The sequence below is a fragment of the Strigops habroptila genome, chromosome 1 (genome assembly GCF_004027225.2).
Source record: "Strigops habroptila isolate Jane chromosome 1, bStrHab1.2.pri, whole genome shotgun sequence".
NCBI lineage: Eukaryota > Metazoa > Chordata > Aves > Psittaciformes > Psittacidae > Strigops > Strigops habroptila.
Genome location: NC_044277.2, coordinates 57,461,492 through 57,487,713, shown reverse-complemented (window position 1 = coordinate 57,487,713; position 26,222 = coordinate 57,461,492). Strand labels below are relative to the sequence as shown.

Here is a 26,222-nt window from a genome sequence, read left to right as displayed (position 1 = left end):
GAAATGTGAAATATGAACAGCCTGAAACATCTTTCAATAGTTTCAGTTACTAGACGTTTATAGAATGTGTATATACATATACACACATATAAGGAACAAAATGTAATCAGATTAGTTCTGAACAGTAATTTTTACATTGTGTTTTGATTTTACTGCGTCCTGTCATGTCGTGATTCCCCCTGCACCCCAAGCAAAATATAAATAGAAGTCTGCTCTGTAAAAGCTGGAATCGACTAATTTCCTTTTTATGGCTTTCTAGATTCTGTCTGTGTCACCAACACTCGGGACTGCTACTGAGCTTCAGGCAGCAGTTCCAACAAATTCAGTCAGTTTTATTCCTGAAACTGTAGTTGATCGGCTTATGGCACAAGGTAAGTCAAACTTTGGGTTTGGTACCTAATGATGAATACGATGTATTAGCCTGCCCATATTCCAGTATTTGTACATGCATATGGAGCTTGTGTGTTGCTGGAACAATGACCATTGATGCTCCTAGTGGTTATTTTAGAAGACAAACATGAAACACTGCCTTTAAAATGAAGTAAGGGTAAAATATATTTAACAAAAATAGGTAAAAAATGGTTGATACTGCTTGAAATGTCACTCAACACTTAAGTTCTATTTCTGACATCCAGTCACCTTTTCAAAACGATCAATTTTGGTAAAGCTATCCTGTACATATATGCAGACATACAGATATGTATATATAATTCTCTGTATATGTAGATAGATAAAAATGTATGTAATGTAAAAAAAAAGTAAAATAATGCATGTAGAGACATCTGTGTACAAATATAAAACACTTTTCTGTGGAGAAAAGAAGTGAAAATATATATCTTTCCAAATTTACCATTTATCTTTAACAATTATTAGTGCCTTGTAGAAAGAACATTTTATTTCAGGGCTATTTTAAATAACACTTTCCCTGTATCTGATTTCTTTTTTATTTTCTGTTGGGTTTATTTTGTTTATCTTTTTCAGAATACACCGTTTAAATGTAAAGGGAAATTGGATGTTTTATGAAAAATAAAATGCAATTTGTTTTATGTAACTGCTCTAATAAATCTGTTGTGTTTTTCTTTTTTTTCTTCTTTCTTTCTTTGTTTTGTTTTGTTTTATTATTAAATACATTCTAGGTCAAAGCGATACAACTACAACAGAATCTCCAAGTCAACATGATTCTCCCATGTCTGCTGCCCTTTCTAAACAGTGGGCTGTAGTCACACCTGCTCTTTTGTCAGCTGTTTGCAGCCTTCTGCACAACCTGCTGGTTGTTGATTCAGAAGATACTGGAATTGCTCTTCAACAGGCGCATTTGCTAGCAGATCTCAGCAGGTATGAAATCAGTAAATAACTGCTGAACCAGAAACAAGGTTTAGCAGTAGGCATGAAAAGTTTGAAATAAGATCTACCAGTGTTTCTTATCAAAATTATTATACCGATCACTTCTTGCTTCTGAAGTGTCCAAAAATGACTTAAAAAAGTACAATCAACAAAAAAGAATCTGTATTACTTCTTTTTGTCACAGAAAAGGTAGTCATATTGGAGATTCCATTTGTGGTGTCTGTCTTCTGTAGCACTTCTGTATTCCTCTGGTAATGTTTTAGGTTTTTGTCTAGATAGCCATTTAGTCATCCTTTTTGGAGGGATAATTTTTTTTTTTTTTTTCTTTAGTAGAACAGTAAATGATATAGTCATTTACTATAGGTATTCAGAATTGCAGTTCTTTTCAGTTCTTTCTATGATTTTTTTCTTTAAATTGTATGCAGTATTTTGAGGTCTGTCTATCTCGCTAAAAGAAGAGTAAAGAATGCTTGCCATATTTGGGAAAGTATTGGATGATAGTCCTTAGTGTTTTGTTTCTTTTTTTAAAGAAGGAACCACTTTAAAATAGTCTACAGATTGTATTTCATGTTTCCATTTGCATAGTAACAAATTCTTTCATCTGTACAAAGTGTTTGGAAGTTCTGAAGTGAAGCATGAAAATTGGTTCAGTTTTTCTTAAGGTTTTCAAGAGCTTTTGTACTTGCACTTCATACTGCAATTAGTGAAAAAAACCCTCAACAATTAAACAAACATATACCCACCCCCTCACCCCCCCCAACCTAACGGTGCAGTAACAGCCATTGGAATCTGTTAGTCTATTTTGAAACAACTCACAGCTACTACAGTTGCCATTGAATAGACTTACTGCTAAACCCCACTATTTTAAAAAAGTGTTTAAGATTTTTTTTTACTGTTGATTTAAAATGTTCTCTTCTATGAAATGTTAAATTAGTAGAGTGTTTAATTATTGAAGTATATTTCTAACCGACTTTATTTTATTTTAGTCTTGTAAGTGCTAATCTGGTTGAGAGATGTATCTTGGAACTGAAAGCTCCATTGGGTCATCCTTGCCATATAGAATATGTAAAAGCTCAGGTTAGAGAACTGTTTGTTACTTTCTACTTTTTTTTAATTATGAAAATAATTATGTTTGAGTAATCTATATTCATTATCATGGTCCAGACACACTGCTATAGGCTACCTTCATGTGAATCTGTGTTTTTGACAAGGTTTAAGAGAAAATAAACCATGTTTCATTTAACAAGAACAATTAATTTTTGTGTTAGAACTACACATAGAACCGTCAAACTGAAAACCAGTGTTTGAAAAATACAAATTGAGTTTAGTGGTTGCAGAAATCATACAATAGAATTTCTTTGAACAGTATTAAAATATGAGCCAGATAGTTACTGACACATTTCATATTTATTTGCTTCAACAAAACAGGCAGCTTTGCTTTGCCTCCAGTCCTGCAGACACATAGTTCTCAACTAATTTTGATGTATGCAAAGCATATAGGGTTACTGCCAATGGAACTAATTTTGTATCAAATTTAACTCTCTATATATAACATATAGAACATACTATGTTCATGGCTCAGCACTATTTTAAAGCTTCTGCTGCTCTGGATTCAGATTTACTTTGAAGAAAGATACACAGGTTGTTAAGAAAATGTGTTTCTGCAGAAATCTTGGGAGAATAAATAAATATAAAAGGAATATTTTTTTTCCTAAAGCTTCAAATTGAGTTTGTTTTTAGGAAATACATGTATTTGTCAATATTAAAGACCATTTTTAAGTTTTTCTTTGTGAGCTTCCAGAGAATATGATGCTGTACATATAACGAGTTGCGACTTTTTCTCAAGGAAATTTATTCTTCATCACTAGAAAATTGATTTCACACATGTGTTTCCAGACTAGGGATTCTGTTTCATCTTCTACAATAAAAATTAGGGGAACAATTTTAATTAATATCCTATTATTTCTTATAAGTCATATATATTTATTCAAAACGTTAGGAGTCAGTAGAGGCGATGTATTTAAATTAAAAAAAAAGTGGAAGGTTCAACTATGTGGCTTTATTTCATATGTTTTTAAAAATATTTAACAGGTGTTATTACTACTTCAATACTTGTCATCTGTGTCCAGGCTTCTGAAATCATGTTTATTAGTGGACTCTCAGCTTGTAATCCAGGATGAAGTGTTGAAACCTTTCTTGGGAAATACCTTTACAATTCTCGCCATTCGCTCCAAAGATGGATTAGGTAATGAAGCACTTTGTTCCCAGTGCAGCCAGCCAGAGTCAGGTCTTTATTTACATACCACCTTCATTTACATTGGTAGTTGTTGTCAAGCTTAGCTGTCCGGGTTTGTGCACACATGTGAATGGTTTGATACTTTTTTCCCCCCCCCATTATCTTTGCAGATATGGAGTTAACATCTGTACTTCATGAAACATGGGTAGACTTTTTCAACCTTCTAACTACATTATTGTGGAAGAGTGGCCAAATATCTTTTCCATCTGTGACAGCAGCCCTTGCAAATCATTGTACAGCAATAATTGGTAATGACTATTCCTGGATGGGTTTTAACCTAGCAACTAATAAAATAAACAGAAAAGAGGGGCATTCATGTTTAGATACTATTAAGTAATCAGCAATGGCATATGCAAAATGAAAACCAGATGTGTCCAGAGCTTGACTAGCTTTTTCCCTTAACTGGATTTTTACAACTCTTTCTGATCTCATCAGGCTAACCTTTGAACTGTCAGATAAGTTCACAAGTTCTGTTTGCATATATGGGTTAGTGATTCTAATTGTAAATCTTAACCAAATATGGCACCTGTGAGTAAAGCCTGAAATAATCCATTAGCACTTCATTTTTTTTCCTTATATGTTATGTTGGGGTTTTTTTGTTTGTTTATTTGTTTGGGGTTTTTTTTTTTTAAGTTTATTATAAAGGGAGTTGTTGGGGGTTTTTTTGGTTTGTGGTTTCTTTGGTTTTTTGTTTTTTTTAATTGTTTCTTCATTAGTTACTTGCCTAGTCAGGGCTCTAGGTCACCAAGATTCTCTGACATGTTTCAGTACTGAATTATGAGCATACTCCATTCAAGCTTGTGATTTCAGGCAGTTGCATGTTAAGTGATCTGGTGAATCCAAATCCAATTGCACACAAAGCAGCTGATGGGTACTGTTGGCATTGTAATGTAAGCTGTTGAATAAAGTGAAAAGAGTTCGGAAAATTGTTGAACAAATGAGTGATTTAGCAAATCGAAATTGGGGTTTTTTTTATTCTTGTTTTATAGTCAAATCAATGCAGACGAATTAGTTCATTCAAATGTTATAAACCCCAAATTTTTCTTTCTTAGATTTTTAAAGACTTGTCAAATGCATAGAATTTGTCAGTTCCTTGTGCAGTGAACAGATATAAGTGCTTCTTGGCTTACATGCTTTCTTTTGATAAGTCTTTCTGAATTCCAAAGCACTTAAGCTTTATTCAGAATGAAATATTAAAATTATTTTCTTTTTCTGTTTAACCTTTCAGATAACATTTGTGATTGTATTCATCTGTCAACCACATATCCTGCATTATGTATGACTAGTTTACAGTTCCTCTCTGTCCTTTTGAATGAAGAAGGAAGACGACAGCTCCAAGATAAAGAGAATACATGTCAGAATCCAACTATTAGCTTTCTTCTGGATCACATTGAAGGATGCCAGGCATCAGTAACTCAACTTACTGCATTAATTATTCAGGTATTTAGAATTTGACGATGTGATTGCAGGATGTATTTTTACATTTTTGTATTTTATTAAAAAGGAATGTAGTTACCTAATCAAAAATCGTTTCCAGTTATGAACCAAGACTTCTTTAATTTGAGACATCTATCACACTCATTTTTGAAATTCAGGTAATAAGCTGGAACAAATGCAAAGCAGCAACTTCTAGGAAGTGCCTTGCAAGGCAATTGTGCTGCAGCAGCATGGTAATATTACATAGAGGAGATATAACACATAGAATATATTTGGCTAAATACATACACTTTTATTTTTCTGCTTTTCCAAACATGTAATGAGATTTTTAAGGTTTGACATGTAGTTATCCTCACTGTAAATTACAGCATGGTTTTTTATAACAGCTGCCTTCATAAAAATTGTGAACCAAAATGAATCATCAGTTCATTCCCTGATAGTGTAAGATCAGTGTTGTTGCATGTAAGGAGCATATATTAATGTATTTTCCAGGCTAGTTTTAAATTGGCCAGGTAATGTATTTTCACTAATTTTTTTTAGGAACTTTGTTGCCTGACAAAATATATATTTTGGTGACAAGATGCTTTTTTCCTAGATACTTATTCTTAAGGTTCTGTCTTGCTTAGTGTAATCTTATCATAAAGTCTTATTTATACTTTTATATACTGTCCCAACTGATTCTTTTTACCTCCTTTATATTTACATCCTTCACTTATGTACAGACTGATAAAATATCTTCCATTACTTAGTAACAAGAAAAGTAATATCTGAAATTTGTGTCGGATTTATTTTTCCTCGCAAATTGGTTCCTTTTTGTACTCGCTGTCCTTCTTTAAATTATGTGCATTTTGTCACTGCAACAGTCATAGTGGTTCATGACTGTGTTTGTCTAAAAGATGCACATTTCATATAACATAGTTTATGATTTCTCATGTTCTGGAGTCAGTGTCTCGTAATTATTTTTTCTGTGAGAATCATATTTAGTACTGTTTTGCTATGTAAAACATTAGTTTTTCAACATGTGTATTGGATTGTGTGACCAAAATAATGCTCATAGTATCACTTAATCTCCTCTCTTCCTATGGTTGCCGAATTCTTGTAGACTAACCTTATTCCTACCAGGACTTGCCTTGATCTAGCTGGTATCTGTCACACAACCTCTGTTCCTCTGCTGCAGTCTTACACCACTGTGTTTCTACAGCATTTATTTGGGCATAGTTTCTGTCCACTGAGAACCTGGTGTCTTTTAGAGAGGAGAAACTTCATGAGAGGATATTTCTTACTGTCGCTATATAGGCCACTAAAACTAGAATTCCTTGGGCAACTAATTGCAGATAATTTGAGTGCATAGAGATTTCCTGTAAGGACGTGATTTTTCAGAGATTCTTAGCAAAGTAGGGATACTTTATTGAAATCCCATAATTTGATAAATATCCTATTACGTTTTTGTATTTAATGTTCCTGTATGTGCCTAAAACTGAACTCCTTGGCTCTGGCACAAGAAATGCAATTACATGGAAGTATGTCACATTCCCTTACTTTCATACAAGTATACATAACTGATTACCAGTCTTTGCTAGCAAAAAGTGATGATTCTTATGGTGACAGCAGAAAAAGTCTACACAATGAAGAAGTAACTGCAGCCCAGCCTCAAGTACATCAGACACTGTGACATGGTATTGTAAGAGATAGCAGCTTTTTAACTTGCTCTTTAACTGTACAGAGCTGTAGATAGTCATTGCATTTTGTTCATAAAATAGCTCAAAAGATAACTTATGCTACCTGGGGATTTATAATGCATTAAAGGGGTATAGCTGCTATGATGCCCTCAAAAGAATAGCAGAATTAGGAAAAAAACAGCTTCAATTTTTAGAGGAGAGTGTATATATTTATTTACTTCTTCCCTCCTTCCCCTCCAGTGATCATTCAGAGGCAGCTGAAAGAGGAGCCCATAGGATGTAAAGTTGGCTGTTAAAAAAAGCCAAACACACACAAAACATCACACAAAAAAATATCAAACCACATAACAACTGAAAAATTTAAATATAACCTTCCTTCAAGAGAAGCACTTAAGCATATAGCTGGCTAACATAGAAAAGGCAGTGAGAGAGAATTTTCAAACAGTTGTCTCTATTAATCATCCTAACTACATAAAATCTGCAGAGTACTTGATATGCAATGGCAAATGCTAACTTGGGACCTTGTCTGTAGGTGTGACCAGGTCCGAAATTAGTATGCATTATTGCATATAAACACTTTAGTAAATGCACATGCTGACAAAAGGTTTTGGTGCTTTTGTGTATGTCAACTTTAACCCTTGTATACATATTTTCAATATCAGAAGTAAAAGTAATAAGGAAACCATAATCCATACATAATGTCTCAAATTTAGGCCCTAGCTTTTATTTTCTAGATATAAAATATATAATGTTTTAGAAAGTCTGTGATCGCCCCTTCAACTAACTTACAGAAGGTGCAGACTAACATAGCTATGTCTGCTGTGGATTTATGGGACATCTTAAATTTATTATACATCATAATTTCAAAAAAGTGTTAAAAGTGTCCATTCACATTTTAATACTTTAATACTAGTCGTTTAAAACTATAGAATCTGCTGGCAAAAGGAATGATAAATTTACAGAAATTTTTTTGCATTCAACTAGTAGTTGTGAATTATTAATGATTTAAATGTTCCCTATGATTGACTTTTCTTCTTAATTAAAAACTACAGTTCTTGATTGAAGAGTAAAGGAAAAAAGCATAAAGGAGCATGCTTTAAGAAAAAATGGAATTTTGATACTTTTAATCTACATTTTAGATTATGCAGGATTGAAGGAAGTCATCATTTTGGTTTTTTTCATAGAATCATAGAATGGTTTCAGTTGGAAAGGACCTTAAAGGTCGTCTGATTCCAACCCCCTCACCAGAGGTAGAGACACCTACCACTAGACCAGGTTGCTCAAAGCCCCGCCCAACCCGGCCTTGAACACTTCCAGGGATGGGGCAGCCACAGCTTCTCTGGGCAACCTGTACCAGTGTCTCACCATCCTCATAGTGAAGAATTTTTCCTTAACATCTAATCTAAATATACCTTTTTTCTGCTTGAAGCTTTTCCCCTGTCCTGTCACTACATGCCCTTGTAAAAAATCCCTTTCCAGATTTCTTGTTATATGACTCCAAATAAATATTTCTTTGAAAGCACAGAGGTTATATTTATGTTATTAGAGATACTGTGGTGTTCACAAAAATAAGACAAATGACAATTTTTCTCTGGCTGGAAAAATATCTAAAAAAACCCCCAACTATCAGTGTGTCAATGATATTTTTATTCTAAAGAATTTCACTGATATTTAACATCTCTTCTTCATTGCTGTGTTGAAGGAAAGTGAGATTGCACTAACGGCATGTCAGTGAGTTGTCTGCAATAGCAAGCCTGAATATTAGAAAAGGCCTGGAATGCTAGGGCTGGGAATCTAGGCGTTAGGAATTTAGAATGTTAAGAAAATAGTAAGAGGAGTGAGCTTGGGGGGGGCTGTGTGTCTGAAATCTTAACATTGTAATTAGAAAAAATAATTAAAAACTTCAATGCGGACGGACTATAAACATGAATATACAGAGGGAGAACTCTAGACAGGAATATAGTGATGAATCATCCAAATGAAAATATAGGTCATGATAACATATTTATAGATATGAATACTACTTTTACTATGGTCACTTTCTCATTTTGGTAATAAAATTGCATTATCTGTAGATCTGTGAAAGAAAATCTTCAAAGGATGTGCTGAAAGAAGTTGCTACAAATGCACTGCTGTCTCTTTTAGCTGTCAGTAAAAATGCCCAGAAATCTGCTTTGGAAGGTGAGCATTTCAAAATGTATGTTAAATTATATATGAATCAAATGCTTGCACGTTTCACGTATTTTTTTAAATCATAATGGTTTCTGTCAAAACAAAAGTCCTAGTTTTCAGTGGCATTTTTTTGCAGATTTTTACAGAAAACATTATTAATAATTAAAATTTTCAGCTACAGATAAAATATGACATTGTAGCCAGTGTAAAAACTTGTGGTGAAATCACAGCTCTGTGTCAGAGTGAGAAGAAACCTGTGAGCTTTTACTGCTAGTGGCATATTCATCCATTCAAAACGGGAGGTTTTATGCTGGTAGTATCTTCCATTTCTTGTTTCATGCTATGCCAGTACAGGTTTCTAGGTGAAAGTACACCCTGTGTTCTCAGTTCTGACTAGAACCTTAATGACCTAGACATGAAGAGACTTTTTCTCAGCTTTGTTCTTCCCTGCCGCTTCCTTTCTTTCTTCCCACTTTACAGTTTAAGTAGGACCTTCTTCCCTTGCAATGCATCATCTTTCATGCTAAGGTTTTGATTTTACAGCAGTAAAACAAAAGTTAAAAATCTCTAATCAAAGGCTTTTTGTGCCTAGTAGAACACAGGGGAGACTGGTTAATTTGAATTTTTCTTGTGTCATGCATTAAATACCTGCTGATCAGCCCAAGTGCACTTTGTCTTGGGTGCTTTCTCGTTACTTACATCTCTCTGTTGGTTTGTTCAGTACTTTACACTACGCTGAAATACATAGCCTAGACATATCTGCTCAATGTCTCACCGTAATAGCAGCGGAAAACTCTGAATTTCAAATCCTATGCTATATACCTACTTTCTGCTCTTTCCTAGTGGTCTTCTCAGCCCTTGCTTTAATCAGGGCTCTTCTTCTGTTGATGACCTTCTAGATCATATAAGACCTGACTTCCTGTGAAGGCACTACCAGCGCATGAAATGCATCACATTTTACACTAGAGATGCCTTCATGTCATCCTTGCGGTGACGCAACACAAACCTTAGAGGAAAGGAAGAGAAGTTCTGAGGTTCAAATCAATGTCTTGAAGATATCTGTAGCTCTAACATCACCTGTTCAACTGTTAAGGACTACTTTTTAAGATACAAATACAGTCCTGCACCTGGAAAGGAACAATCTCTTACAGCAGTACAAGCTGACTGGGGAGCTGAAAAGGACCTTGAGGTCTTAGTAGGCAGCAAGCTGACTGTGAGAAGAATAACAGCATGCTGGGCTGTGTTAGCAGGATCATAGCCGGTAGATCAAGGGGAAAGGATTATCTTTCTTCTACTTAGCACTTGTCAGACCAAACCCAGAATAATGCATCCAGTTTTGGCCCAGTACAAGAAAGACATCAACAAACTGGAGCAAGTTCAGCAGAGGGCCACCAAGGTGGTTGTTCCTACCTGTCCTTAAAGGAAAGGCCGAGGAAACTGGCAGTGTTCAACCTGGAAAAAATAACATTTTGGGATGACCTAATAGCAGCCTTCTCGTACCTCTGAGATTTTGAAGAAGACAGAGATGGGTTTTTCACAGCAGTGCATGATGTAGGAGGGTGAGAGTGAATGGGCATAAATTGAAATGTGTCAGGCTGGCTGTAAAGAAATATTTTCCATTCAAAGGCAGTAAAGCAGTGGGTAGATATACTGTGCAGTCTCTGTCTTTGGGCATTTTCTATACCCAACTGGATAAGGCTACAAGTAAATCTTGCCTGATCTTATAGCTGACTCTACTTTGAGCAGGAGGTTGGGCTAGATGACACCTGATGGCAATCTCTTCCAACTTGAATTATCCCATGAGCCTATGATCATAGAATCATAAAATAATTTGAGTTGGAAGGGACTTTAAAAGTCATCTAGGCTAACCCCTCTGCAGTTAACAGGGACATCTTCAACTAGATCTGATTGCTCAGAGCCTCGTCCAGCTTGACCTTGAATATTTCCACAGATGGGCCACCGACCACCTCTCTGGGCAACTTATTCCAGTATTTCACGACCCTCATTGTAAAAACTTTCTTCCTTATATCTAGTCAAAATCCCCTCTCTTTTACTTTAAAGCCATTACCCCTTATCCTATTGCAACAGGTCCTGCTGAAAAGTTTGTCACCATCTTTCTTACAAGCCCCGTTAACTATTGAAAGGCTGCAATAAGGTCTTCCCAGAGCCTTCTCTTCTCCAGGATGAACATTCCCAACTCAGCCTTTCTTCATAGTAGTGATGTTCCATCCCTCTGCTCATTTTTTTTTTGTGGCCCTCTGGGCTGAGGGCCCCAGAGCTGAGCACAGGTGAGATCTCACTGGAGTGGAGTAGAAGGGGAGAATCGCCCCCCTCAAATTGCTGGTCATGCTTCCTTTCATACAACCCAGGATACAGTTGGCCTTCCTGGCTGCAAGTGTACATTGTCAGCTGTTCATCCACCAGTAACCCCAAGTTCTTCTTTGCAGGGCTGGTCTCAATCCCTTCATCCCAGCCTGTATTGATACCAGTGGCTGCCCCGGCCTAGGTGCAGGATCTTGCACTTGGCCTTGTTGAACCTCATAAGGTTCACGAGGGCCCAGTTCTCAAGCTTGTCCAGGTCCCTCTGGATGGCATCCCATCCCTCAGACGTGTCAGTACTGGTCCCGGTATGGACCCCTGAGGGACACCGCTTGTCACCGATCTCTGTCTTGAGAGTGAGCCATTGACCACTACTCTCTGGGTGTAACCATCCAACCAATTCCTTGTCCACTGAACAGTCCACCCACCACAAATTTTGAGGGAAGGATGTTGTGGGGGACTGAGTCAAAGTCCCCCACTTTGACTCAAGAAGTCTTGTATGAGATCCCTAGTTCTTCCCTTCTCCATTGGTGTAGTCACTCCATGATCTTGTAACGAATTAAAGACTCTAGATCCCAAGAAAAGAGCCTAATTCAAAATTTTGCACTTTGTGTCACCTCAACATTTGCTTTCCTTCTTCCTCAGATGCAGCAAATCTGCTGCATTTACGGAAAAGTTGAGTAAGATAACATAAATGCATGCCATAACCTCTTGAAGCTTCAGTCTTCTAGGCAGCATCATTGAAGATATCCCGAAGAGTTATGACTTGCTATCCTCTTCCTCCCACATCCATCTTCCCATTTCCATCTTAGCTTTCCTTCCTTTTGGCATTCCTCTCACAGGATTCTGTTGCAAAAGGACTCAAATGTATTCTTGCTTCTTAAGATCATTCAACTAGACGTATTCTATTTCAGACACGGTTCGTTACTTTCTAATACTTCCTGATAATCAAAAAGATAACATATGAACTCACACAATTTGGATATCTGAATCCTTAAATCTCAGTTCAGGAGGGTAACAGTAATCAAGATCATTGCAAGAAAGATATTTTATGTTTCATAAAATACTTTTGATTATGAATGAGCTTCAAAATGTTAATATTTTTTATCTTCCAGTTGACTTGATAAACAGCTGTATAGAAAACATGAAAGATATTCATGCACAGCTGAATTTGGATTCCTTAAAGGCTGGGAAAGCACAGAAAAAAAAGGTAACTCTAAAAATCAGAAGACTGATATATTAAGGCACTTCCAAGCTCATTTGTTTGTTTTCTTTGTTTGTTTGTTTTCTTGAGGCCATTACTGTTATTATCTGTCACAGGTGAGATGGAGTAAATGACAGCTTGTATTGGATCTGGATACTAGCGTTTCTTTAAGATTCAGTGATTTTAGAGCTTTTACCAACTTGATTATCTTACACACTCACTCTCCCACCCACAGTTATGTTCATTAGGTCTCAATTTCTCTTTCCAGTATGTAAATGTCTGCTGGTTCAAGAAAGGCAGAAAATCATATCGGATTGTGTTTTGCAGTTGCGCAGTTACCAGTCTTGGGTGTTACTGGCCAAAGCCCCTGGGCGTGCGCTGGTGTTTGTCTCGATGCGTCTTTCTAGTCTCCTGGATCTTCTCTCACTTGCAGAGTGACGCTTTCTTTCAGAGACCATTTCTTTCCAGAAATCCTTGTTGCCACCAACTTTTCTTTCCAGAACTAAGCTCCTGTTTACCTAATCTAAATATCCTATACAAGAAATACAATACATGATAGGCCTCTGAGTTAGTGGTTCTGTCTCATGTCTTTTCAGTAATTGGAGGATTCAGGACTTCCCATTTTTAGTCCAGTTTATCAGAATTAGCAACTAGCCTGTTCTGGTTGAAGCCAGCAGCTAGCAGGCTTCCAGTTGAGAGTTCAAAAATTCAGTTTCAGACATTCACACACATACATGTTCATCCATTTGTCACCTGTCAGTGCTTGCAATTTATATTTATTTAGACTACAGCAATATCTAAGAGTACTGTATTGTTTTCAAACATGCTTGGATTTTCAGCCTTGACTTCATGGTCCTATCCAATCCAGCCAATTTTTCCCATCTAGTTTCCACAATAATATGTTTTCTGTTTCTCAGTTTTTCTCTCTGTGTCTTTCAACTAGTGCTAGTCATTTTGGTTTTGTCTGTTCCTGTACCAGTCTTCTCCCCACCCCAAACCCAATGCCAGTCTGCTTGCACATGTAAGTCATAGATTTTTATTCTCTACATTCTCATATTATCTGGCTTCCAATTCTAATTTGTTTCCGTCCTCCTGCATATTTGGTCTGGATGTTGCAGTCTCTTGTCATCAGACTCAATTGTCCCTGGCTTTAACTTGTTGTCAGAGTTGGTTTTTTACCTCATACTTCTGGTCCTTCCACCACCTGTACTCCCAGTTTCTTCTATACATTCACAATTTCTTTAGCCTTTCTTTTCTCCTTTTTTTTTTCTAAATAACTTCCAGTTGTTCCAGACTCTCACATCAGCCAGCTCTTCCTTACCACACCTAGACATAGATTATTCCTTACCATCAGACAACGTTTCATAAGATTTTTGTGGCAGTCTGTTGTTTTCTACCACTTTCATCTAAAAGAATTATTAAAATACAAACAATAACCTCTGCTGTCAAGTTTGATATCTTGTCGGCTTCCACATAAAGCAGAAATTGCACAAAGCATCTTCCTGCAGGATATTTCTGAATTGTTTGAGCTCAATAGTATTTTTCTCCAAGGCGTTGGCAGATACAGACATTAGCCTTGATTTGTGAGCGTGGAACTGTGTTTTATAACAGCGAGCTCTTAAAAGAATTTGAGTTTGACCCTGACATTTGAATGCTACAATATTTTTTCTTGAGATCTCCTAAGCACATTTGTTATCCATTGTTCAAGGGGTGAAGGCTGGAAGGTGTCCTGCCCTGGACATATCCAGTAAGGTTGAAGTCAGCTGGTTCTTTATATTTCTTGGGTTGAGAAGGGGAAATCTGGGGACATTTGTTACTCTTCTAAATGTAGAAGGAATTTAAAACTCAAAAGAAAGAAGCCTCTGAGAAAGGTCAGAAACACTGTTTAATTAAGAATTATTTGAAAGAGATTTGCAAAAGACTTTGTGGCAGATTTCTCTGCTGAGCTGGGACTATAGGTTGTTATATCATATGTAAGTGTGCTGTTCATCATATGTGGTACATAATGACAAGCAATCTAGTTTCACATGAGGAAAAGTCAGATTCAGCTGATGATTCACTAAACTGCCCCCCAGCCCACTTTGAGGCACAGTTCTCAAAGTGAAGTTTTCAGAGCTTCTTTTCTTTTTCTCTTTCTTTTCTTTTAACTGTTTTACCTGATATTCCTTTTTGTTCACAAGAATTACTGTGATCTTAACCAAGGGCATGAAAACTACTTACAAATAGCTAAGCTTTCAAAAAAAAAAAAAAAAAAAATTAAGAGAGAGAGAACCAAAACACCTCAAAATAGGATTGTAGTAAAAATCAAGATATCCTAAAACAAATAAATACAGACAGTGCCATCGACACAGTCTATAGCTTTCTCAACCTTCTGGAAGTTTAACGTAAATATAAGTTGTAGCTTGTAGCATCTTGTAGGATTTAGTGCTATTTGTATTTATTAAATAAATTAATAATGTGGAAGTTCTTCAAGGAACATCTTAGAGTTACAACTCGTGTCTTTTTCATCTTACACCTGACTTTCATTAACTTTTTTGATGTAGGCTTTTACTTCTTCTCTAAATGTCATCAACTGTATGATATGATTTATAAGCAAGCATTGTTGCGTCACCTTGTCTTTTTAGGATTAAGCAAGAATCCTATTTTACATTTTTGTTCCTTTATGCTTGATAGAACAGAAATAGTCTGCTGTGGTGAACAAGCTTATTGGAATTTGATTATCTTTCAGAAGTGGTTTAGTATGTCAACTTTATAGAAGTTAGGTCAGCCATCATTAGCCTTTTAGTGTCACAGCACTATCACAAACATAGATTTTTTTTTCATTTACTTGTATATTTGAATCTCAGTATAGTACCTCACTGTCCAAAGGTCTGTATTTATCTTTGTAATATTCTTATCAGGATGGAAACTATTTCTGTTATTTTGGATAGGGAACAAAGACACTGGGAATATAAGGATGGATTGTTCTGACCAAATGTAGAGATCTATAAGACAGAGCTAATTTATCCTTGTTATCCAAGGAAGAAAAATAGGTGCTTCTAGGGCGTGATTCATTTGACTTATTTTAGATGTCTGCTTTAGGGTGGAACAAATACTCAGAAAGTGTTCCCACCCATTCTTCATTAGTTGTAAGCGACGTGGAGTTCTACATTACAGATCTCTGCATTTGGCCAGATCAGTGCCCCTAGAAATAGTATCTGTGGGTTATAAAGAGAGATGAGAATGACTCCGAGTAACTTAACATAAATGTCTTTAGTAGTAACTTATAAATGTCTTTAGTATACTAGTATTTAAAGCTAGCTGAGATGAATCCTACCTGAGATCAGAAGGAAACTCTACTGCAGAGATGTGACCCAAGTGTTGATGTCTTAAATTTGCACCTCTCCTTTGAAATCACCTTTGTTCTCCTACAAAATTCATTCTGGTCTTATGTTGATGATCTTCAAATATTTTTCTCTGAATAGGAGGATAACCTTAACAAACAGTTAAGGTGTTGTATGCAGCTCCTCAGAAACTGCCTCTTTCAAAATGAAGAATGTAAAGTAAGTATTCACATTCAGTTAGTGAATGAAGATTGTGGGTTTTTTTTTTTTTTTTTCTACTTTGAAGTTATTTCAAGCTGGCTAAATTGAAGCTTGATATTAATGGCAAGAAATTCTTTAAATTCCCGCCTCCTAAGAATATTTCATACATGCACAGGAACTCAATGTTCTCATTGAAGCATCATCTCCCAAAGGTTTTAGATGACTATTGTCCTTTATACCCACTTCTGTTTGCTGAAATTAATAATTGCAGTTTTCAAAGCATATAATATAAAAAATGGATGTGGGGAAAGGTGTGGGGCCAGAAGATAAGACGCATAAGAGATACACTTCACATCTTGGAAAGTTAAGTTTCCTTTCCTTCCTTACTCTCTCTTTTCCTTTCCCTTTCTGAAAGACAAAAAACTCAAACAAACAAGCAAAACAAAAGTAAAACAAATCACCCCCCCAAAAACTACACAAAAAATCTCCCCAAAAACCCAAACACTAAATAATAATTTGGCATTTATTTTTCTTTGAGTTAAATTACACTAATCCTGCAAGGCATAATTTTGTTCTCATCATTTTTTTCATCATTTTCCTTGCTCAGAATCTTGTTTTGAATTTATTCTTTTCATTTCACATTCTTTGTTGGGTTGTTTTTTTTTTGGTCTTCTGTTTTTGTGGTGTGTTTTTTTTTTGTGCTTTTCAATTTCTTTTCTACTTCAGTTCTTCTGCCTACCTGTTTTTAACATGGGTAAAATTCTACATTACTTTCTTTCGTTCTTTCCTGTATTCTTCCTTTCTGATCACTACTCTTTCTTATTGCTGATACCTTTCACACATTTATTCCCATTTTCTCTTTCACAGTTAAATTTGTCTTGGCACTGTGATACAACTTGTGCTACTTTTAGCAAATGCATTGGTGGAAACAAGATTTCCAGACCTTCCAGAAGTATCCCTATTGTGGGCATGTGTTAGCATCAGTTTTGTATATAGAACACCATGTAAACTATGGACCTGAATAAGCCATCTCGTTATCTTTAAGGTCCCCATAACTTTGTTATGTCATAATATCAGATAAGAGATATTGTGGAATATTTTTGTTTGTTTATTTTGATCAGGGATCTGCAGAGAATTTCTTGGAGAAGAGAAGGAGGTTGCGGTTGATAACTGAAGTTTTCTATCATTTGCTCTGTAGAACTGCAGTCTTCTATTTCCATGCTTTTTGAGTTCTAATAATTAGTTTAGTTGAGTAATATAAAACTTTAGAATAGGCAGCTCTTGAACAACCACAGTTAGAATGAATAAATTTTTACTTTTGTTTGCATGTCTCAGTAATTAAAATATGTGCTGGTTTTGACTGGGATAGAATCAGTTTCATTAGTGTTGAAATTAGGGTGTCAGTTCTTCCCCTACAATCTTCTACAGCAAACAAATTGGACATCATAAGATAAAAATATGCTTTTCTCATTCTGTTTATGCTTCATTTTCAAAGTACTTAATAGTATAGCAGTTCAAATTCTTCCTCATGCTCTTGTAGATGGCAGCACTCAAAACTCATCTTGTTCCTGTTCTGCATTCACTATGGCCATGGTTTTTAATGGATGACTCCTCAATGCAAATAGCTCTGCATTTGCTTTGTGTCTACACTACAAACTATCCTGCAGGTAGGAGAGTCACTTTATGATGTAATACATCAAAATCTTTAACCAGAATAATTAAGACAGAAAAACATAATAAAGGGAAAGGAATGTTTATTAGTACCATTACAGGGAAGTATAAAAGCCCCGGTCCATCAAAGTCTATCGAGAATTTTGATTTTAATACATTCAAGACTTTTGTTCGAATCCTGTTTCAGTCTGTTGGATTTAGCAAGAGTACAATTGTATTGAAGGATTAAATAGCATTAAACTCAAACTGTTATGTTTGAAGGTTACAGTGAAAATCCTGGCAAACTGAATAGTATTCTGTAAAAGTACTACTCTAGGAATTCTCTCACAGAAAACAATGTATCAGTACTTCATACAGTTTGTACTTCAGCCCTTACTGAGAATGTTCTGGTTTTGATATATACAAAAATCTAATTTAATTCTGTACTAAGTTTCTTCCATTTATTTGTGCATTGGTCTCAGTAGCTTATATTTGTGTATTTTTCTTAAAGATTCCCTTTGTCATTTGAGGAAACCTTTTATTTCCATTTACGGGTAATTTTTTTTTTTTCCCTAATATGAATTTGTCTCATTCTGTATCCTGGTTATTGACTCAGGTAATGATTTGCTAGTGGCTTGAAGAGACATATAAGTATCTGTTGATTTCCCTCTGTCAAGACACCATAAAGAGTTAGCATGGTTAAAATATACTAACCGAACAGTCTCTGAGCTTTTCAACCCTCTTTTCAGTTAATTTCCCCATACCTTAAAGGAGCTTGTGATGCCTTTTTTTTTCTTTTTTTAATAAAGACTTTTTTTTAATGTGGACTGAAAAACGGTCAAATGCGTATTAGTCAACCACAGGATATAAAATTAAAATGCAATGTCCTGTGGTGTACTGGAAGTCAAGCTGAAGTCCTGATGGTTTTTCTTGTTTCTTAACTCTGAGTGACTCTAGGCTGCATTTTTTTTTCCTCACTAATAAGGGCAAGTGATTTTAGCTTCATCATATTTTGTCTTTCTGTTCAGAATAGTTGATTTATGAGGTGACCCAAACTTACCTACTCTGAACTGGTTAACCACTTCCCCTTAGGGTAATCAAAGAAAGAAATACATGTAGATGTTTTTAACGGTTAAATCTGCACATTTCTATTCAAAGCATGTCCCACTGACTTCACTGTGGTTCAAAGAAAAAATAACATAGTCCTTTCAAAAGTTCCATCTCAGTCTTTGAGCTGTTAGACTGTCCTTTCTATAGATCTTTTTTTTCTTTAAATGTATATGCGCATTTCTCATATGATAAACATTTAATTTTTTTAAGGTTGTACTTCACTTTGTTGGGCCAGTGGTGGACAATCACCATCACTTCCACCTGCACGAAATGCAGCTGGCAATTCATTAATGCATAACATCTTGAAATTGGCTTCCCACGTGTCAAATGATAACAGCCCAATTCAGCAGGTGGTCTTTTGTCTTCTTTCTAACCTTGCTTTGTCTCATGACTGTAAAGGCATTATTCAGAAGGTAAGTACATTATATTCTCGATATTAGGAATGTGTGGATGCATTTTCCTTTTTAATAAACTCTCATATTTCAGTATGGAATGTCTTGTGATCATATGCAGATGCTTCTGCAGAAATCAAAGCCATTGTCTCCTCAGTTGTGTTACTGTTCCCAAAGAGAATCATTTAATTTAGTCCTATTCATAGTCTGAGCAGGAACAGCATATGGAACCAATTTTTGCTAGAGCTTTTTATAACCTCTCAGTTTCAGTGAGGTGTAAAAAAATTAATACCTGTGCATATTGAAGCAATCACTAGTGGATCGTGGAAATGAGCATACAGTAGAAAAAACTGCATGGGGGTAAACAAGAAATTACACATAGTATGAGTCATTAGGTATACTGTGTGAAACAATCTTTGTAGAAATTATAGTTTAAAAGATGTCCTACATGTCTGTAATTGGCTGTTAGGTAGAAATCTATTTTTATTTTATAAATAAGAATACATCGGTACTGTCTTTTCCCTTTTTAATTTGCATATTGAATGATCCTTACTCTGTTTTATGAAATTTTCTTTGAGAAATCTGTTTTGTTAAAATTTAACATTGATCATTTAAATAAATTCAACACCTTGAGAAGTCAAACCATGTAGAACATCAACTATAGTGGTGATATGGTAAAACTAGCTAACACAGAAGAACTTATAAAATGTGTGTTTGTTTTTAGGATCTTTTATAGTAGTTTAATAATTTCAACAATTTCTTTCAATTTACATTAACAATGTTCTGTGCTTGGACCTAATCACCTGTTAGAAAAGGCAGGGAGAAGTATGATCTTTTTGTAATGCTAATTCTGTAAAATCTGGTCATACAGTTACAAAATTGCTGATACTCAAACTTTGTGACAGAAACTAAGAAATTGAGTTCTTTTCTATGGTAGTTGGCCTGTGAATTGGTTTGGCTTTTGCTGTGTTCAGAGTTTCACTCTAGTGTGATAATACTTAGTCTTCATTCTCTCTCCTGAGCTCTGCTTTCATGAGTGTAAGCAATGCTGAATTACTAATTCCATCTGTGAAAATTAAATTGCCAGTATTATATTCACGTGAAGAAAACCACAATGAGGTTTTATGCTGAATCGTTTGCTTTTAGCCAGGTGCCTGTATGTGTTGTTGAAGGTCAGTGAGGTTGGGAATATTTAGTCGAGGATTTGTTTCATCATAGTCATAGGAGTGTTATCTTAGAACATCTCTCCCATGCAACAAGAGAATAGGTTTTCACCTGCTCAGAGTGTCTACTTAAAGTGGAGGCGAACACTGAGATTAGGAGGGAGTAGTGTATGCCACATCAACACACAGATCTCTTTCTTCAAAGATTACAAAACCAGACAACATTCCTATGGCTGTCAGTGAAGGGGGGTGTGGAGCTATAGATCCTTATAAGTCCCTTCCAACTTGAGATATTCTATGATCTCATTAACATTTGCTAATAATGCAACCAATAATAAATAAGGAATCAAGAATACATTAAGTAAGTAGAGCATTGATTCAATTAAATTTTTTCTAACTTATTTTTGGGCATAAATGCTAAGTGCATAGCAAAAAGCTTAGGTAGTGGTGGGAATTAGCCTTTAAAGAAATACAGTCAACTTTTATGTAACTACACTGCCTAAATTATTAGAGAAGAAAATGTATTTTACCGTATTAACATTTTAACGAAGATGCGGACAATTTTTCATATCCAATTCTTTCAAAAATCCCTGATTATAATAATGGGTTCTCTGAAATATGTAAATGAAACATTAATACTAGGTTTTGGTCAAGTGTGCAGGCTGGAAGGTCAAACAGCAATGAACAAAACATGGACTACTATAATTTCTAACATCTTTGTTCTTCCTTCTGACAGAGTAACTTTCTGCAGAACTTTTTGTTTCTCTCCTTACCAAAAGGAAGTAATAAAAATCCTGGTAATGTGTCTACTCCTTGGCTAAAACTGCTACTGAACATATCTTTTGGAGAAGATGGACAGCAGATGATTATGAAGATAAATGGGTTTTTAGACCAGATCGTGGAAATGTGTAAATACAAACACAAAAGCAGCCAACATCTAGCACTTCTTATTCTACATAACGTATGTTTTAATACAACTAATAAGCCGAAGATATTAGCTAATGGTAAGTATCTAAAAGGTATTCAAGCTATTTTACTCTGAGAATATTGTGCCTTCCAGAATACCATGTTTTCATTGCAATTTCAGTTGCTGACCAAGAACACAATATTGTTGTTTAGAAAAGCATTTTTATAAAAATTATTTTTGTAGAAGTAATTACGGAACATATATTTTGGCAGAAAAGCAATTAAATAATACATAACAAAAAGAAAAGCAAATAGTCAAAAAAATAAGAGATGAGACTGATAATATATAGTAACACATGATGAATAAAAGGATTTTTGCAGTATTCTCAAACAGCTAGTTTTCAGCGAGGTTTTGAAGGATCTTTTTCTGTCCTATCTTTCCAATCTTTCAGTTGGACAAAATGTATTAGCTCCTGCAAGTAACAGATGTCAAGACAAACTATTTTGTGTTATGTCGTGGCATGTATATTTAATGTAACAACATTCACAGAACTTTTTTCTCATTTTTTTTGATAAAAGGCCTGTTTCCCCTATTTAATCGCAGAGAATGGTCCTGTCTTTCTCAGCAGGTTTTCCATGGTGTCCATGCTTTTCTTTTTTTCCTAAGGTGCTGATTTGCTGCTAAATTAAGCATACATTACTCAGTTCCATAATCTGTGAATTTTTATTAGGAAGTGAAAAAGCAAATTTGAGGAGTTCAGTGCAAAGCTAGGAAATTAAGGCACCTATGATGGGGTGGCAAATAATTCTCATTGGTTAGAAATCATCTACATGATAAGTACTAAGGAAAATAAAAACATCTTAATTTCCATCCTGATGTGGCTCTAATTGTGGATACTGGAAGTTATAAAACAGTTTCATGGCTTACTCTGTGTATAGCTGATGGCTGTGCATGTTTTATTACTGGTGGCTTAATGTTCACCTTCCTTGGGTTTGTTTTGCTATATTCTTTTTACCACTTCTTTGAATGTAGTCTTCCAATTCCGTAAGCACGTTTAAATTTAATCGGATAATAAAGTTTCTGTAATTCTTCTGCCATACAATACTTGTCATAAAAGTAAGTGTGCTCCAAAATACTGAGACATGTGTACGTATTTCTGTGGGTTTGATATTTTCTAGGTGTAGTTTGGGTTTTTTGTGGTTTCTTTTTTCTGGGTTTTTTTTTTGTTTTGCTTTGTTTTATTTTCTTCATTAGATAAAGCAGTTGCAGTCCTGTCTGGCTGTTTGGAAAGTGACAGTTGTGGTGTTCGGAGAATAGGAGCAGCTTCGCTTTGGGCTTTGCTTCACAACTATCAGAAGGTTAGCATTTTGAGAAATAATTGAAAAATTTGTAATGTAACTTTTATGCTGTAAACAATACAGCAACCTTTAAGTAAATAAAGTTTACAGTAGCAGTTCCATTTTATTTTTGTATTCGCATAGGTGCTCAGACTAGGAGGTTAAACAACATGGCGAGGAAGCAGCTTGTCTTCTGTGATTTGTGACTGCTTATATAAATGTAATCTGTATGATGATACGGTCATATGCTAATTCTAAAATTCTGCTGAATTACATTAATTTTCTAAGCTTCACTGGTAAAGTGTGAACATGTGGGGAAGAAAGTCACGTCACTATATTTTGTGTGGTTTTGTGTGCTACAGGCAAAAGTTACTTTGAAGAATCCATCGATAAGGAGAATAATAGATGAGGCTTATTCTTTAGCGAAGAAAAGTAAGTCTTATTTTCAACTAATACCAGTTCTGTGTTTTTTCGTCAATCAGATCATGAATACATTTCAATTTATATAATCACAGTAAGTTTTCGTTGTGCTACAATTTTTTGAAAGGATACTTTTGTCTCTAAAATCATGAGTAATAATATGGTTTATGGTTAGGTGTTTTATAAATACAAATGTAGAAAAATGTCTCTTGGTTAACAAATTATAAATAATACCTCAGGTAATTGCTAAGGTTAGTTTGTAACAATAAGTCTGATCGTGCTTGGAGCAAAATTTGCAATAAGATAAATTGTTCATTTAGCAATGACTTTGCTTAACAGTGCTAAACCTCACTGTGTTCAGCCATGGAGAGAAGGCATCAGAACAGATCATTGTGCCAGTCTTAAAATACTGTACCGTGAGTTAGCTGACTTTCTGAAGACTTGAGTTTTTTGGTCAACTAACTGAATATAACTATCATTTGAATAGCTTTTATGTGATAGGTTGCCATCTTCAGTTTAAGAGCATTTATTCTGAAGGATGTTCACCCACTGGTCTGTAGCTGGGGTTTATTGGAACACTCTGATCTTGCAAAATCTGATCTTGCAAAAATATGCAAATGTCTCATTTTAATTGCTCTATAGATGTAGTCAAGTAGGTTTATCAATTTGGGAGACCTATGATACCAGGTTCCCATAGTACTTTGCACAACTGAATTGCCAAAGAATTTCTGCGCACACGAAACATTGTTTGTTAGTATGCTAATAAGGAGATGTATTCTTGCTAGACTATCTCATGCTAATTCTTCTGTACTGTCACCCAAATCCATTGATTTTGTCAGTGTACTGTTTCAAACTCATCCTTTACTAAGTCAATCATTAAATATAACATATGCAACATTTCATATATTGATAGTGTGTTAATTTATGGGTAAGTTTTTGTTGTTCTTTATAACATAACTACCACTGATCAGGGAATTTTCAAAACAGTATGTTGAATCAGCAAGGTAGAAATTTGAATCTTTTCCAGACTAGCACCTCATAATGTTAATCCCCATTAGGTACTGCTTTAGAACACAGAGTTCTCGCCTGAAATAGCAATTTTTAATTCAATAAACATTGAAGTATCAGAATATTGAGTATAGAAGTTTTTATGAACTGTAATTGTTACAGTTTACAGTCATGTGAAGTTGCAATCTATATTTTCCTGTATTAAGGTTTTCAACTAGCCTACCCTAGTTAGTACCCTTTTGATCACATTACAGTAATAATTGGGCTAAAATGATAGATTGTTCTTCTGAGTGTAAATGAGGGAATTGTTCGACATGGCTACTGTTATTTTACATTTGTTGAACTTTGTTGAACCCAATGAGAAGTTTGAGGAAGAACAAAGCATGACTGCATTGTAACATAGCATAACAAAAAGGCAGTTCTCACTTTTTTGTCACAACCAAGTGGGGGCTTGGAAAGCTGTGAAAATCTAGCCTTTGAACAAAACAAAACAAAACAAAAAACCAGACTTAGCAACATAAAGTATAAGTACTTGATTTGCTACTCATTAATATACAGGTTAAGATCATAAATGAATTCTAGCAAGGCATTTGATGCAATCTTTGAAAAAGTAATTTTTTATTAAGAATTAACTAGAAGTTCAAATCATGTTTTTTTTATTTCCTTTTAGCTGTTCCACAGCCAGAAGAAAATGAGCTACATGCCTACTATTTAAAATGCTTAGAGAATATAGTGCAGCTTCTTGATTGTTAATCATCATCAAATGACTTCGTATGTTGAAAGTGGACAGCTTACTCAATGAGAGCCCGAAATTTAAAGAAAACACTTCTAATTCACGGATCTGTAGCAGCAGCATATATGCAATGGAGGAAGCTTATGAAGCCTTTGAGGAAGAAGTTCATCACTTTGAACCAAAGAAATCGCACTAAATGCTGTAATGTAATCCCAATGGGAAATCATAATGATGCTATGTATAGTATGTACACAGAAGAAGGATGTACAGATGAAAAGGATGTGAAAAATCAGTAATTTTCCTAAATTATGTGTTGAAATTGTTACTGTAAAGTATTAGAATTGCTGTTTTGCATTGGTCTTAATAAAGAGGTTTTTAATTGAAATCAGCATTTGTCGTCAGTGGATTGTAATTTGTAATGTAGATGTGCACAGTGCATACTGTGATTCAAGAAATGGAAATGTTGGCAGTCACGGTATGTTATAACTATTAGGTATAGAACAGTAAGGTGTGTGGTTTAGTTTTGACAGTTTTCAGTTCAAACTGTTGCTTTTTTTCTGTTTTTTTAAGATGCTAACAATTGAAAAAGATCTCTCAATTGCTGGTATTACAGGTGACAGGTTAATATAGCAGTTTATTCAGCATGGGAGGTATGTGAATCAGTTTTAGTTATGTTACAACATTGTAGAAAATACTTGAGACACAATCTATTGGTTTCCAATTTATAAACACTTCAAATATTTTCCCTAAAGAAAAAAACAGTCTGATATCCAGGCCTGTGTTATCTTTGAACTGCTACCATTAAACTATTGTCGTAAGCTTTTCAGTATTCTGTTCTGAATGAGTTTGAAAGAAAAATACATTGATGCCTGAACACATGACAGTTTTGCTGAATGTGCTTCTGAAACATTCTAGCAGGGTGTTTTGGTTTCCTTCAACACGTAAAGCTTTTCTTTTATGTCAGGGACAGCTTAAAGTGAGCAAACAGAAAACACAACTTTGAGAACATCTCTGATAGGGTTGTAGCAAGGTCATGTCTACATGCAATTAGTCTTCCTAACCAGATACTGAAAGTATTTTCCACTAATAGAGGGGATTTTGTTTGTTTGATTTGTGATGCTTATAAATAATGTGTGACTTGACATTATTCTGCTGACATAAGCATGACACTTAGAGTCGCTGGATTAAATCATTACTAGAAACGTAATTATCAGCTAACCTTCTGCTCCTCCACTAAAGAAAAAGCACCACCAGAGCCTGATTCTTTCCCACTTGATACATTGCATAATTATTGTAACTTGCAAAGCTTTTGTTAAATGCTGTCATGCTCATCCCATAGTATTGCAGAGCTGTAAGCTGCAGGGCAGGGGAACACTCAGCAGACAGGTCTGCAAGTCAGTGTTTGCTGTCTGGGCTTTGGTGGGGGGTCTCTTCCCCTCAGAATAGCAAGTGCCAAGTCTCTTCAGAGACTTATGTTTCAGCATACTTGACCCCAATGATTTCTCTCATAAATCAGGTTGCCAGTCA

At 35.3% G+C, this 26,222-nt stretch overlaps 1 protein-coding gene across 1 annotated transcript in view; it reads left to right on the top strand.

The window, feature by feature from the left end:
* Positions 1-25,080, top strand: part of RTTN (rotatin) — an 88,423-nt gene extending 63,343 nt beyond the window's left edge. The window contains exons 35-49 of the mRNA XM_030498351.1: positions 260-371; positions 1,137-1,335; positions 2,331-2,421; positions 3,436-3,589; positions 3,751-3,888; positions 4,869-5,080; positions 8,832-8,937; positions 12,363-12,457; positions 15,916-15,993; positions 17,516-17,642; positions 18,946-19,148; positions 21,027-21,294; positions 22,452-22,555; positions 22,897-22,966; positions 24,633-25,080. Coding sequence (XP_030354211.1) covers positions 260-371; positions 1,137-1,335; positions 2,331-2,421; positions 3,436-3,589; positions 3,751-3,888; positions 4,869-5,080; positions 8,832-8,937; positions 12,363-12,457; positions 15,916-15,993; positions 17,516-17,642; positions 18,946-19,148; positions 21,027-21,294; positions 22,452-22,555; positions 22,897-22,966; positions 24,633-24,715 — 2,040 coding nt within the window. The 3' untranslated portion in view covers positions 24,716-25,080. The remainder of the gene's footprint in view (positions 1-259; positions 372-1,136; positions 1,336-2,330; positions 2,422-3,435; positions 3,590-3,750; positions 3,889-4,868; positions 5,081-8,831; positions 8,938-12,362; positions 12,458-15,915; positions 15,994-17,515; positions 17,643-18,945; positions 19,149-21,026; positions 21,295-22,451; positions 22,556-22,896; positions 22,967-24,632) is intronic.
* The last annotated feature ends 1,142 nt before the right edge of the window (positions 25,081-26,222 follow it).